Here is a 14,507-nt window from a genome sequence, read left to right as displayed (position 1 = left end):
CACAGAAGGCCCTGGAGCACCCCCAGGTGCACCAATCCAACCTGTCCACACAACTACACCTCCTACGTTTTTGTCCAGAGTCCAGATGAGTGAGTCTCCTGGACCCTTTCATCCATGCCTTCTCCCCATCCAGCCAGACGTAGCCCAGGCTCCACATCCAGTGCTGAGCTCTAGTTTGTCCTCCACTATCTGTGTGACAGCTGATCTTAGGCCTCTGCCAGGATCTGTTTCCCCAATTCTTAAGCCCTTCCCATGTCACAACAAACCGTTCTAACCATCATATCTACCTCAGCTTGGACCGGAGGCACATTCTGTCCACCAGCCATCTGTCCACCTGACTGCATTCCACCAAAGTCATGTCTAAGCTCTTGGTCCAACAAGTCCAAACAGCATCTCCTCTACCCAACTCTGCTCTGTCTGTATCAGACTTAGAACTAACAAAAGAAGTCCATTTGCCCACATCTCATTGCAAAAATACCAGCAATGTGAAACATCAAGCTAATATCTCCTTTCTAGAGCCTACAGTCCTGTTGAGATGTTTGCCAATGAGAATTACCTGTATGAATACCAAGACACAGAATTTTTAAAAAATAATCATAATCTTCATCGAAGAACTCAGGGAGTTTAAAAAAAGACACAAAGAAACAATGGAGTTAAGGAGAAAGAGCTTAGAGCTTAAGGAGATTAAGCACCTAAGTGATGCCCAAGAAAATGCAAATATGAAGCAGGTAAAGACAATTCAGGATTTGAGAATAGAATTCAATAAAAAGAAGACTCAAGTTGAAATGAAGATAGAATTAAAAACCAAATAACTCAACCAGAAAACTCAAAGGAAGGAGTTACAAGTCAAATGAATCAAGCAGAAGACAGAATATTAGGACTCAAAGATAAAGTAGGGAATCTAGACCAAATGCGCAAAGGATATGGAAAGAATTTAAACACGGGAAATGTAGGACAGCATGAAAAAGACCAAATCTTCCAAGTATAAGGATAGAATCCCAAGTCAGTGGCCTAGACAAAACCTTCAACAAGATCATAGAAGATATCTTTCCCAAACTAAGGAAAAGCACATCCATACAGATACAAAAAGACCACAAAACACCAAATAGACAGCACCAAAAAAGAAAATCCCACAGCATATCACAGTTAAAACATTGAGTATAAATAACAAAGTATGCTGAAACCTTCAAGAAAAAAAAACCAGTCATATATAAAGGAAAATCCTTTAACATAACAGCTGACTTCCTAATTGAAAAGTTGAAAGGCAGAAGAGCCTGGGACAATGCATTCCAAGTCCTTAAAAAGATTACTCAGTCAGCCTAAACTAAAATACTCAAAAAAACAAGCTGCCATATTTGAAGGAAAAAGAAAAATTTCCCACAGTATAGACAGCTTTTTAAAAAAAACATATCCAACAAATCAACACTAAGGAAATAATATTTTGGGCTAAATAGAAGAATTATATATCAGAAAAACTGAGGAAAGAAATACAAAGCCATCGTTCTCAAAAGATGAAGTACTACTGGGAACACAAACAACAAAACCAAAAATCAACAGCACACTGGCAACATCAACAAACATCTAAATAATCACCTTAATATTTACATACTTTACTATCAATTGTTTCAATTCTTCAACCAAAAAATACAGGCTTACTGAATGGATTAAGAAACAAAATCCATCTATCTGTTCTCTAAAAGAAACATGTTAAGCTAAGGCTTTAGAGATCAATGCCACATTGGATTAAAAGTATGACCAAAAGCACCACAGTAAAATGGGACCAAGAAGCAAGCAGACATCACTATCATTATATCTGACAAAATAGACTTCAAACTAAAACTAATCATAACAAAAAAGAAAGACACTTCATTCCAATCAAGGGATCACTTAACCAAGAAGACACTACTATTCTAAACATACATGTACCAAATCCTGATACACCCAATCTCATAAAATATATTACTGAACTTAAGGATATACATTATTGTCAATCCAATAATAATAGATAATTTCAATATTTTACTTTCTTGACTAGACAAGTCATCTGGGAAAATTTAGCATCAGAATTAGTTGACATCCTATGTCATATGCACTTAACAAATATCTACAGAATATTCCACCCAAAGACCAAGGAACATACATTCTACTCAGCAACACATGGAAGCTTTTCTAAAATAGACAACATCCTGCTATACAAAGCAAATTTTTACAAATGTTAAAAGATTAAAATCACTTCTTATATCCTATCTGACCACAATAAAATAAAATGTAAAATTGACAGCAGAAAAAGGAATCAGTGACTCTAAGAACTGGTTCTTTAAGACACACAAGATGGACAGATCTTTGGTCCAACTAAGCAAAAGAAAGAAAAAGAGGACCCAAATTAACAGAATCAGAAATTAACAGGGGAACATTATGGCAACAAAGAAATTGAAATTATAAAGGAATAAAAACTTGTACTCCATTAATCTGGAAAACCTAAAATAAATAGAGGAATTCCTAGGTTCAGCCAAATTACCAAAATTAAACCAAGAGGAGTCAACAACCTAAACAGACCCATGAGAAGATCAAAATATTTTTTTTAAGTCTTCTAGATAAAAACTCTGAACTCTTAACCATAACTCTATGTGGTATCTATGCTGTGAAAGGCAGAAGGTGCTCAAGGCCATGTACTAGCACAAACAGAGGATGTTCTGGGCTTTCAGAAAGCAGAACAGACAAGGGGGACCTGGACAAGGAGGAAAGTCTCTATGAAGACTGGAAAAAAGGACTAGTGGAAATGGGAAAGGGAGATGTTTTTTCCGGTGGTAGGTAGAGGCCCAGAAAGACAAGAGCACCAAGGATTGCCCAAATCAAGCTCCTCCTTGTGTCCTGTGGGGTGAAGGTTGCCAGGAAGGAAACAGGATGATTCAGAAAATGCAAAGGTTTCCTGTGTGTCACACCCTAGCTGTGTGCATGAGAGGAGACCATGAGCAGGAAGCTCTCTTTGGGAATGTACAACCAACTAATAGACAGGTACAAATATTAACATAACCTTATTCTAACAAAGCACACGTTGAAGACAGAGTGCTATCTGGGAAGGTCCCAAAGGAGATGATCTCCCAATGGGAAGAATGGAACAGCATTTTAACTAAACCATGAAAGCTGGCTAGAATTTCACACTGAGGGTTGAGGAAGGGCACTCCTGAGGTGAGGAGATGACAGGTGGGTCTTCTGAGTCCACAGTGAAGAGACAATGAAAAGAAAGCTAGAGAAACGTGGAGCTGTATACTGGGGGCTTGTGTACTGGGTGGGCTATACCATCTTGGCTTCTGTGGACAATGGGGAGCATTTACTCAACGGGATGGTCCATGCTGCCTATAAGGAAGCTAGAGAACAACAGCTGTCATCAATCCTAAAATGTGTATGGAAGCACAAGAGACCCCAAAGAGTCAAACCAATCCTACTGTTCTCCAACCCTTCTCCGCAAGATATATGGAAGACCTAAGCAAAATGAATAATGCTGAAGGAATCACAATATCTAACTTCAAACTACACTATAGAGCCACAGTAGCCACAAAGCCACCATGGCAGTAACACAGAAGAAGACACCAGAAAATAGAAGAGAAGATCCATGGGCCTGGGAAGATGGATTAGTTGGCAAGGTGCTTGCCATGAAAGCATGAGGACCTGAGATTAGCTTCTCACCAAACACATAAAACAGCCCTCAGAGCCCTCATTTCTCTGGAATCCAGGAAAGACCTGTCTTAAAACATAAGCTGGAGAGCCATAAAGACACCTGGCATCAGTCTATGGCCAACACACACAGGCACACAGGCACACACACAGGCACACACTATTAGACCTCTATCAGAAAGCTTTTAGAACTGATAAGCATTTCCAATGAAGCTATAGGATATACAATATACAAAATTATCATATAAAAGTCAGTAGCTTCTCGAAATATACCCCTCATCAACTTTCTGACAATGAAATTAGGGGAAACATCACACTCACTATACCTCAAAGAAAGAAACCTAGGCATAAGCCTAACCATGGAGGTGAAAACCCTCTACAATGAAAACTTCAAACAACTTTAAAAAAAAGTAAAATAAAAAAGAAATAGACGCTAAACAATGACAAGAAATTCAATGTTCCTGGATTGGTACAATTAAATTGTGAATATGAATTTACAAATTCAATGCAATTTCCATCAAATGCCCAATGTCATTCTTTACAGAACTAGAAAAGACAATCCAAAAATGTATATGGACACATGAGACTACAGCCAAAGCACTCATAAGCTCAAAGAACTCTACTGGAGATCTTGATGCCTGACCTCAACGTATACTACTGCGCTGTAATGAAAAAGTCGCTGTTGGGGATACTGTAAACTGGAAGAGTCTGGATGATTACACAAATCATCCTCTCTTTAACATTTTACAAATATCAGTCCAACATTCACCAAATGCCTTAAGCTAATAGAACATCAACAGCTGAAGAAATAATTATCAGGGAGATTACATCAAATCGATATGCTTCTGAATAGCAAAGGAAACAGCAGTGAACAGCAGTCTACATAACGAGAAAATATTTGCCAGCCATTCATCTAACAAGGAACAATATACAAAAGAATAGATAATCCAGTCAGAAAGTGGGCAAATTTGCTGGCCAGACATTTTTACAAATGAGCAGGTACAAGCAGCCAATAAATGTATGACAGACATTCTCTACCATTAGCCATTTCAGAAATGCAAATCAAAACTATTGGTTTCTTTTTATTTCAGTTTATTTACTTTACATCCCGAAAGTGCCCCTTCCTTCTCTCTTTCCAGTCCCCTCTTCCCGCCTCGCCTCTCCCTTTCCTCCAGAAAAGGGAAACTCCCTCCCCCATATCAACCTTCCCCAGCACATCAAGTCACATCAGGACTGAGCATATCCTCATCCCCTAGGGCCAAGCAAGGCAGTGCTGCCAGAGAAGAAGTGACCCAAAAGCAGGCAATAGAGCCCATGTTAGAAACAGACCCACCCTCTACACACCAGGCTCCCCCTAAAAAGACCAAGCCACCAATCAGCTACGGTGTGCGGGGGGCCTATGTCCAGATCATGTGTGCTCTTTAGTTGATGTCTCAGTCTCTGTAAGCCCCCATGGGACTGAGACAGTTGTCTCTGTTGGTCTTCTTGTGAGGTTCCTGTTCCCTCAGGTCCTTCCATCTTTCCCCCAACACTTCCACAGGACCCTGGTAGCTCTGCCCCATGCTTGGCTGCAAGTCTCAGCATCTGTCTCAATCTGCTGCTGTCTGGAGCCTCCCAAACTACAGTCAAGTTAGGCTCCTGTATGAAAGCAAAGAAGACTATCATCATTACTGTCAGGGGCTGGCTCTCTATCATGGGGTGGGTCTCAGCTTGGGCCAATTGTTGGTTGGACTTTCCCTCAATCTTTGTTTACCTGCACTTTGTGTAGGCAGGGTAATTTTTGGATCTTGGGTTTTGTCAGTGGGTTGTTGTTCCCCTCCTTCCACTAGTCCTGCCTGGCTAGGAGGTGGTCACTTCAGTCTTTATGTGCCGCCCCCCACTCCCCCTTTAGGAGTTTCAGCTAGAGTCCAACCCAGATCCTCCCAGGAGCCTACCCTGATGAAGGCCTCCTGCTTGACAAAGAGATGTCTCCCCTCAGTTTTCCTTCTTGTTCACAGCCCTTTCACCTCCCACCTCCTCTTTCCCTGCCATTGGATCCCCAGGCCTGCTTTCTCCCCAGTCCATCTCCTTTCCAGTTCCCTCTCTTTATCCTCTCCTGCTGTCTAAAAACTCTTAAGTTCATGTCACTCCAATCACAATTGATACCATCAAGAAAATAAGCAGGGCTGGAGAGATGGCTCAGTGGTTAAGAGCACTGTCTGCTCTTCTAAAGGTCATGAGTTCAATTCCCAGCAACCACATGGTGGCTCAGAACCATCTATAATGTGAACTGATTCTCTCTTCTGGCAGGTGTAAATGCAGATAGAACACTTATATACGTAAAAAAATAAATAAATCTTTAAAAAAAAAAGAAAAGAAGCAACAGGCAGACATGGTAGCACATGCCTTTAATTCCAGTACTCTGACTGGCAGAGGCAGGTGGATTTCTGTGAACTCAAGGCCAGCCAAAGCCTATCTAGAAAGAAAAACCTTATCTAGAAAGAAAAAAGAAAAAAAAAGAAAGAAAATGAATGAGGGAAAGAAAGAAGGAAAACAGAAAAAGAGAGAAGACAAGAAAAGTATCCAAAAAATGATGGCATGACTATGAAGAAAACCGAGCCTATTGGAAACGGAATCCAGTCGCTATGGAAATCAGCAGAGAGGTTCTTTGCAAAGCTACGTAAGGCCCGGCCTTGCGATTCCTGAGTATACAACCAAAGAAATACAAGTCATCACAAACCAGACATACCTGCACATCTATAGCCAAGATACAAAAGTAAGGCTTGGTGCCCAACAATAAGTGGCTGAGTAATGAGAACGCAGAACACCTCGTGTGTGTACATGAAGTATTATTCAGCCATAAAGAATAACAGATTGTACCATCTGCCAAAAAAAAAAAAAAAAAAAAGAATGGACTTAGAGATTATCATGTTAAACAGAATAAAGGACTCCTGGGACCCACATCACATGTTCTCTCTCATGTCTGAAAATGAAGGGTGAGGGAAACAGAACATGAAAGCAAAGCAAGGACCGCTGGAACCCTTGATGCTTCCCAGCCTGCGGCCCTGGAAGGCTGCTGAAGAAGCTGTGCCTTCTGACGTCTGGTCTACAGGGTGAATTAATTCACTACTGCCCCAGAAATAAATGTAAAAGAAGACTATCAGAGAGGCAGAAGGAGGAAAGAGGAAGAGAGAAAGAGGGGTAGGACAAGCAAATAGAGGGAAATCTTTGATCAAAGTACATTATATGCATATGTGAAAGGGTTAAAATGAAGCTCATTGCTCTGTATAATTATTACGGGCTAATAATAAGTATTTTTAAATCAGCTATCTTCTAGAACATGAATTCCTAGGGGACATGAATGACAGCTAGGAACCAGGAAGAGCGATGCTGAGAGCCACTGCAGCCGAAACTGTGCTGAAGATAGCTCTCACCCAGCTACAAGAGGCGGAGGTAGTAGCAAATGCCCTTAAAGGAGAACTAGGGTGTCTGAGTTCAGGCCCTGCTGGTTCATATGTAAGCTAAACGTTCTTGCTCAGGTCTTCTTCTGGACATCAGATTCCTCTACATACAGTGGAGAAAGCTGTCACCCCAGAGAAGCTTCCTGACACTAATACCATTCAAGAAGTCCATGACAACTCCTAGCCCTTCCCAAAGGAACCAAGAAAACACAGGAGAAGGCTCAGACCATAAACTCAGGGGACAGAGACGGGATGAGTCTGTCACTATGGGTCCCCTGCCACCCTCTGTACATTACAAGTCAGAACAGGGAAATGAAGGGCATCAGAGGTGTGGCAGGCAGGCTGTCCTGCTTAAGACCAGGGGATCGGGGAATTGAGCCAACTAACCAGTTTTCCTTCCAAACAAACTTCAAGCCCAGGGCTGGGAATTTCACAAAAAAAGCAAAAAGCATTGTGTGAACATTTCCTGCTCCACCCCAGCTCCTGCACTGGCAGGGTTACCACACTGCTCAACTGTGAAGCAATCTTTCCCAAGGATGACCATGTATCTAGCAAAGGGCTGCCTATAAAGGCTGGGCTCGTGCTGCTCTTACCAGTTTGTGACTCTTCATCTTTGGTAAGTAAGCTTCATCTCCCCTGGAGAGGAGCCTGCCTGGTAGAGCTTTCATTCCTTCCCTTAACCAACTTCTGTCTAAGCCCTCCTCTAGAAGCCCTCCTTGGTTGACCCTACCCATTTTATATCTTCATTCACTTTTTCTGAGTGCTGTACAGTCCATATAGACAGGCAAAAATTTGATTCCATGTGAGTGTGTGTGTGTGTGAGAGAGAGAAGCTGTCTCCTGTTAAGCAGCACCCTGCCTGTTCTTTCTATTTTGAGTTTTCCCTTCCTTTTCTGCCTGACAGTGGTCAGGGAAGCTTGGCACCCCATTCTTTTATTTGTAAACCTTGTTTCCCCTGTTTTCAAAGAAGCAAGAAGATGGCCGCCAAAACCCCATCTCTGATGGAGCGCAGCATCGACACGATCATCCACACCTTCCACAAACACTCTAGGAAGGAAGGAAACAGGGACACCCTGAACAAGAAGGAGTTCAAAGAATTGGTGACCAAAGATCTGGCCAACTTTATGAAGGTGAGGCTTGAGTAGTGAAGGAGGGTGCCTTCTGTGGCAGTCATGGAGAAAATCCCGGTACCTTCCACCAGGAGTAATAGGTCCCTAGAGCTACTTAAAGTCAAAAATGAGTCAGGAAATTGTTCAGTTGAGTATCTGCAATGTGTGCTGCCATGTTTTGGGCAGAGGGATGGAGACATGATCTAGGAACCCATCATCCCAATGTTGGTGACACATGATCTAAAGAACACTGGTGAACCCAATGGCCTGAGAGTCTGAAGGAAGGTAAGCGAGTTCTGTGGTAGTCTGTGATGAGGGCAGCAAGGGTGAGTGGCAATGGTAAGAAGTAATTAATTGATTGATTGAGTAATTACTTAATTAAGTAAAGGGATCTCCCCCTTTGAAGTGGTAACACTTGAGTGAGACTTAGTTCCTGATAAAGGTCTCACAGGATCTTAAAGCAATGAGACAGCAGGTTCAGGTAGCTCTTGAAAAAAGAAGCTGAAACCAATTACCCTTCAGAATGAGCTTTATTAGGAAAGAGCTTCAAGATGATGAAGGCCACGATCCAGCCTTTAGGTGAGACAGCATTACATGCATTATGAGTACACTTTTAAAAGTAGCATAAAGTGTAAAAATAGGATAGATGGACAACACGGAGAGGCAGCTGAAAGGAGGGAGAGAGAGAGAGTCAGAGGAGAGTCAGGAGCCTGTCCATATTTTGGCCAGCTCTTGGGGGCTGGTTCCCTGCCCACCTTGGGACCAAGGAAAATTGGAAAATTGTCATTGTGGGAGGTGTTAGGGACACAAGTATCTCCCTATAAGTGAGCATATCAGGCAAGCATGGTACTGATTCAAGGTGACAGAGGCCACACATGAAGCTGTGCTGGCTCTCTTCTCTGTGACCCCTCCATGGGTTCTTTCCCCTGTCTTGATGTCCTCTGCCAGAAGCAGAGTGATGGGGAGTGAGAGAAAGCAGGGACCTCAAACACGAGCTCCTCAGGCTATAGAAGGGGGTGTTGCTTAGCCAAGGTGTCCCAGCAAGTGAGCGCAGCTAGATGGTGCGTCAGCTGCCACATCTTGATCTTTCCACTTTATCTGAGTCTCCCCTGTCCCCTTTAAGGTCAGCAGAGCAAGCCGTGCTCCCCGCTTTAAAGTCCCACTCTTTCTGCTTTCCTAAGCACCTCCCCCTGTAAGCAGCCTCAGTGAGCTTTAAGGCTAGTTGCCTCCAAGAAAAGGACTGGGGTGGGAGATGATTGAGAGAGAGGATGAGAAGAATGAGGGTGCTTAATCCTCCCAAGAAAATTATGTCAGATCCAAATTTACACCTCCTCTCCTCTGCTCCCAGCCCCCACAACTTGCAAAAATTACCTACCTTTTAGAAGGCCAGTTTCCATTTCTGTCCGTCGAAGTAGTTGTAAGGACAAATGAGGGATATTTCTAGACTTACTAATTGCACAGCCCTCGTGCCCAAGGCAGAGGACTTTCTGGGGAACAATTGGAAAGTATTTACTTTCACATGTTTCACATCGGCTCCAGCATCAACACTCAGTTCATTACTCTTGTTTTTAAATCGAAGCCCTGCCTGGGGTTTCCTGTGCCTTTGCCATCTGTCCTCCAGGGTTATCTGCCCTGCCTGCACCCTTCCCTAACAGCCTCCTCTATTTCACCCACAGAAGGAGAAAAGGTGTGAAAACCTCCTAACAGACGTCATGGAGGACCTGGACACAAACCAGAATGAGGAGCTGTCGTTTGAGGAGTTTATCATGCTGATAGCAAAACTGGTCTTTGCTACCCATGAGAGTCTGCATGAGAACAATCCCCGTGGGCATGACCACAGCCACGGCGAACTCCTGGGGAAGTGATTAAGAGGCCTGCCACACGGCATCTGCCCAGCCAAGTGTAAACAGAATGTCTTACCAAACAGCCTTGCTTGTGGGTCTGGGAAATGATAAAAAATAAAGTTTTTTTTTTTTTTTGTTTCCATTCCAGTGCTCCGCCTGTTGTTTCTACCTCCCTTTACACTTGTACTTTCTGGGGGTCTGAGTGCTGAACAGCCCTGCCCTTTCCTGAACCTCAAGCCCTCCATTTAGTCATGACAAAAAGAGAGCCAGAAACCTGTGTCCATACTGAGCCCCTAAGGCTTACCTCCCCCACCTCCCCTTGACATTAGACCTCACAGCTCAGATCACAGTCTGTCTGTCCAGCTTGCCAACATGCCCCTTGTCATAGCAGAAGATAAAAACATGCAATCCCGTTTAAGCCAGTAAAAAAAAAAACAAACATGCAATCCCTTCCCTAGACAGCCTCCTACCTTTGCATGGCATGGTCCTATCACACATACTGCTGCTCTCTCTCCCCCTACCCCCCTTCCCCCCCAAATGGACTTAAACTGCTCCATGTCTGGGGAGGTATGCTGAGTAAGGCTATATAAAGAGCAGGCACATACAAACTCTCTTTTCTGGATCGAAGAGAGCAGTCAGCTCTCCCAATAGACTCAGAGTCCTAAACATGTGCTGCTGGGTCCCTGTGGTCTTCACATGGATGTGGGTGGCAGTTACCCCCAAGTCTACCCTGTGGTGGAATGAAAGCTCTTGCTTGCTCAGTGAAGGGATGGGCTCCCATCCTGTCTCTGCCTTTCAGATTTCCTGACTCCCATAGAGATTTGGACTTTGTTCACAGAGCCTCTGGAGCCTGAGGATTCAAACTGTAAGTTACTAGAATCAGATGGTATCAATAAGGTGGTAGAAACTTTTCCAGTCCCTCATCAGTAGATAAGAACCCAGCTGAGCAGGGACATTTGCTCCACTTTGTAAGTCCCGTTCCACCTCCCACAGGGCTGCTGTCATTGTCCCTCTGTTGGAGGACACTGCTGTTTGAGGTTTCAGTCCTCCCAATCTGGATAACCTTTCTAAATTCAGCACTAAATGGAAAACTCCCTCTTTCTACTCTCTGCCTAACCTCTCTGCCTGACCTCTAACAGCCTTTGGCACAGCTCCCTGCTGGTGCTCCCCTCCCCAAATTCTGTATTCCAAAGTGGAAATAGTTTCCTAAAGTTTTAGTTTTACAAAAAAAAAAAAAATCAACAACAACAAAAATAGAAATCATAACTCACCATGTCTGAATCTGATCTGGGTTCTGGGTGGATCAGGGAGTCTCTAGAATTTTGGAAATAAATGCATTTCATTATCCACTTCTTTGGCACTGGTTCTTTCAGGATACATTAACCGGACACTCACTGAATGATGGACACTACACAATACTCCAAAGAGCCACTGCAGTGAATAAGGCTTGTCCAAGAGCTCTAAGATCTGCAGGAAAGATAAAATAGGCCCTTGGGTCATTCTACTACAGAGAGGTAAAAGTCAAGGGCTGTGACACTAGGTAGGACTTTGAGGCTGGAATGGCACCCTTCTGTAGGGTGTCTATCCAGAAAGGAGATGGCTCTTCTTCAATATCAGAATTTTCTGATACATCTACCACTATACTGAATTGCAACCTGAGATAGTTGGTCTTAGCTGATGAAGTGCACATGAATGTATCTGAGGACTGTTTGGTTCCTTCCTTTTTCATTTTTTCTTTTCCTTTTTCCTACCTTCTCTCATATATAAGAGAGAGAGAGAGAGAGTGTGTGTGTGTGTGTGTGTGTATCACCTCAAGCTTTCTGAGTCCCTCCTGCCTTAGCTTTCTGAGCCCTAGGATTTATACATGAAAGCCATCAGGGTCGCTAGGAGGAGTGAGAAACAAAATGCATTGGAGCTATAGGTATTTCAAGACAGATTTTTTTAAAAAGCCTGGACCCGGCAGATATAAGGCTGTGTGGGAATGAGGAACATGGACATATGAGGGGGAGATGTGAGAGTTACAAACAAGACAGATAGGGAGCCTAGGAGTTCACTCTTCACTTAGAAGAGCAAAGGGCAGAGCAGCAAAGGATGCAGGAAGAGAATTCTATTGTCATAGCTGCGCTTTGTCAATCTGAGGTTTATAGGATAGACTAGAGGTTCAAAGAGGCTGAAGGCACCATAGCCCATAAGGAGGCAGTGGCAATAGTATCACTGAGAGTTTCATAGACCTGTTGTGGTGCCAAAAGAACCTGTTTGGTCAGAATATAAATGCCCCTCGATTAGACAAGGCAACCAGAAGCTCCTATTGCTATCAGCCTGACAGCAAGGAAGATGTTGTCAAGAGAGACTTGTATCTGTCCGTAAGACTACTGAAACAGTGCAACCCCCCAGATCAGGAAATTTCCCAGTAATCCCAAACCAAAAGGCCCCAACCACAATGGGATGTTTGAAAGAGATTCCGCACAGTTCTAGTACCTTGGCAGACTGCCTTACAGGATGAGACTGAGGCCCAGGGTGGGGCCACATCTTAACTGCTGCTGACATGTGTGTGTCCTTGGCCCTTTGCATTTTAATCTCACTTTAGGGGCCCATGAGATGGACTTGGGTGTTCACCAGAGCCCCTTCTTCCTCTTTGCCCACTGGCCACATCAAACGAATCTCCTCTTTCTGCTTTCCAATATCAAGCTGAATGGTTTGATTGGCTTATCACGGGTGGGTGGCAGGGCCTGGTTTAGGCTCAGATTGTAACCCCTAAGTTTGATCCACTGGCATAATAATGCCAAGACCTTGTTAGGAAGAGACCTTTCTTTTGAGCAGTTCAGTTAGGCAATCTTACACAACCCCAGAACCCAACCTCAAAAACCTGCTCACCCCACCTCCTGGAGTTGCCTAAAATTTGTATTTTAGAAAGCACGGTGTTATGAATGTTGACATTTCAATTACCAAGACAATGGCAGGGATGATGAAACTGTTGCTCAAGTTTCTTGGGCTCATGTTTATCTCAAGACCAGGTAGGCTTCCAGGCCCTATTAGAGATACGTCCTAAAAGACCGAGAAGCGGGCTCCAGGAGAGAAACCACAAGCCTTTTACAGCTGTCCTCTCTTTCTATTGTGAGTTCTCTGACGTTTTCCCTCATAACTGGAAACAGCAGGTGCAGACCTTAGAGTGGGGCTCAGAGAACAGGACAGCATGGCAGGCACAGCAGGAGTGGGATCCCAATGTCCCACAGCCTAGGGAAGCCCCACCTTAACTTCAGTCTCTTCTCTCCTCTGCTCTCCTCTCCTCTCACCTCCTCTCCTCTCTTCTGCTCTTTCCTCTCCTCTCTCTCTCTCCCCTCCTTTTCCTCCTCCTCTTTCTTTTCCTCTTGCTCCTCTTCCTCCTTCTCCTCCTCCTTGAATTGCACCTTTTTCCCTCTATCTTATTTTTCTTAGAGAACTCTCTCACTCGATGTTTTTTGGACCTCCTACTGAGATGTAACCCTATGCTATCAAGGTGCTGGTGTGGGGACCTTTTGAACAACTTCACAGTCTCCTCATGATATAGGGAGGAGCAAATCACCAGAGGGAAATACAACTGTGTGTCACTCCAAAGTTTTGGGTGATTTGCTGTTGTACAAACATCATAGAGTGTGTTTGATTTAAAAGAAACTGAAAGCGACAGAACTGATGTTATAAAAGATCTACCAATAGATTTGCTTAGGAGACATTAAATCACACGTTGTAGAATTTAGCTAAGAGAGTGCTCCCTCCAAAATACCCCAAAGATAAATAATATGTCCACAAAGCCTGTTAGAGCTAAGCAAAATTTTCAGTGCTGGGATGTAAATATTCCTTCACCAGGACTGACCAGCCATTAGGCCCATCCCCAAAGAACACACCTCTGACAGGCAGCTCAAGGGGCAGCATAGGGTCACAACAACCATCAAGTCCTGGTCTGCCATTAAGTTCTCCCTATCAGGAGAAGTATAATTCTACCATGTCTGTAATATGATGCTGTGTAACAAATACTCAAAAAGAACAACACTGGTGTGCTTAAGAAATAGTTCTGGCAACAGCTATGCTGTATAAATTTCTTATCTGCCCAGGTGGCCAGATAGTTCTGGCAACAGCTACGCTGTGTAAATTTCTTATCTGCCCAGGTGGCTAGACTTTCAGTCTCCTGTACCTGTTTAAATTGTAACATGGGGCTAGGACCTAAGGGAGAGTTAAGGATGGCAGTGAATATAAAAATGTATACGTGTGTATAAGTTTGTAAAATCTTTTGTTCAGGCTGGCTCTTCCTTGGACATTAGCCACAGTTGCCTTGGAACTGTTTGTTTGTTTTGTTTTGTTTTTTCTTTAAGTATAAACTTGTTCCTCTGTCAGTCTCTAAGTGTGCAGAGTGATTTCTCACCAGGAAGACAGATGGTTTTTACAGCATGCTTACACAGAGCCAGG

The 14,507-nt window shown here is 43.4% G+C and overlaps 1 protein-coding gene across 1 annotated transcript; it reads left to right on the top strand.

Annotated features, from left to right (window-relative positions):
• Window positions 1-7,603: 7,603 nt before the first annotated feature.
• On the top strand, window positions 7,604-10,092 carry LOC110566681 (protein S100-A9). Its single transcript, XM_021664564.2, has 3 exons — window positions 7,604-7,731; window positions 8,082-8,244; window positions 9,900-10,092. Exons 2-3 carry the CDS (start codon window positions 8,092-8,094, stop codon window positions 10,086-10,088), a joined length of 342 nt encoding a protein of 113 aa, XP_021520239.1. The 5' UTR covers window positions 7,604-7,731; window positions 8,082-8,091; the 3' UTR covers window positions 10,089-10,092.
• Window positions 10,093-14,507: the final 4,415 nt, after the last annotated feature.

Source organism: Meriones unguiculatus, chromosome 1 (assembly GCF_030254825.1).
Source record: "Meriones unguiculatus strain TT.TT164.6M chromosome 1, Bangor_MerUng_6.1, whole genome shotgun sequence".
In the NCBI taxonomy this organism is placed as follows: domain Eukaryota; kingdom Metazoa; phylum Chordata; class Mammalia; order Rodentia; family Muridae; genus Meriones; species Meriones unguiculatus.
Note: the sequence above shows the minus strand (reverse complement) of the source record. Positions and strands in the feature narration are given on the sequence as shown.

What these genes read in the sequence shown, in the direction of transcription:
- LOC110566681 (XM_021664564.2), top strand. Translation starts at nt 8,092, where the DNA reads ATGGCCGCCAAAACCCCATCTCTGATGGAGCGCAGCATCGACACGATC. An exon ending in ATCTGGCCAACTTTATGAAG is followed by an intron (nt 8,245 to 9,899) that starts GTGAGGCTTGAG and finishes TTTCACCCACAG; the next exon opens with AAGGAGAAAAGGTGTGAAAA.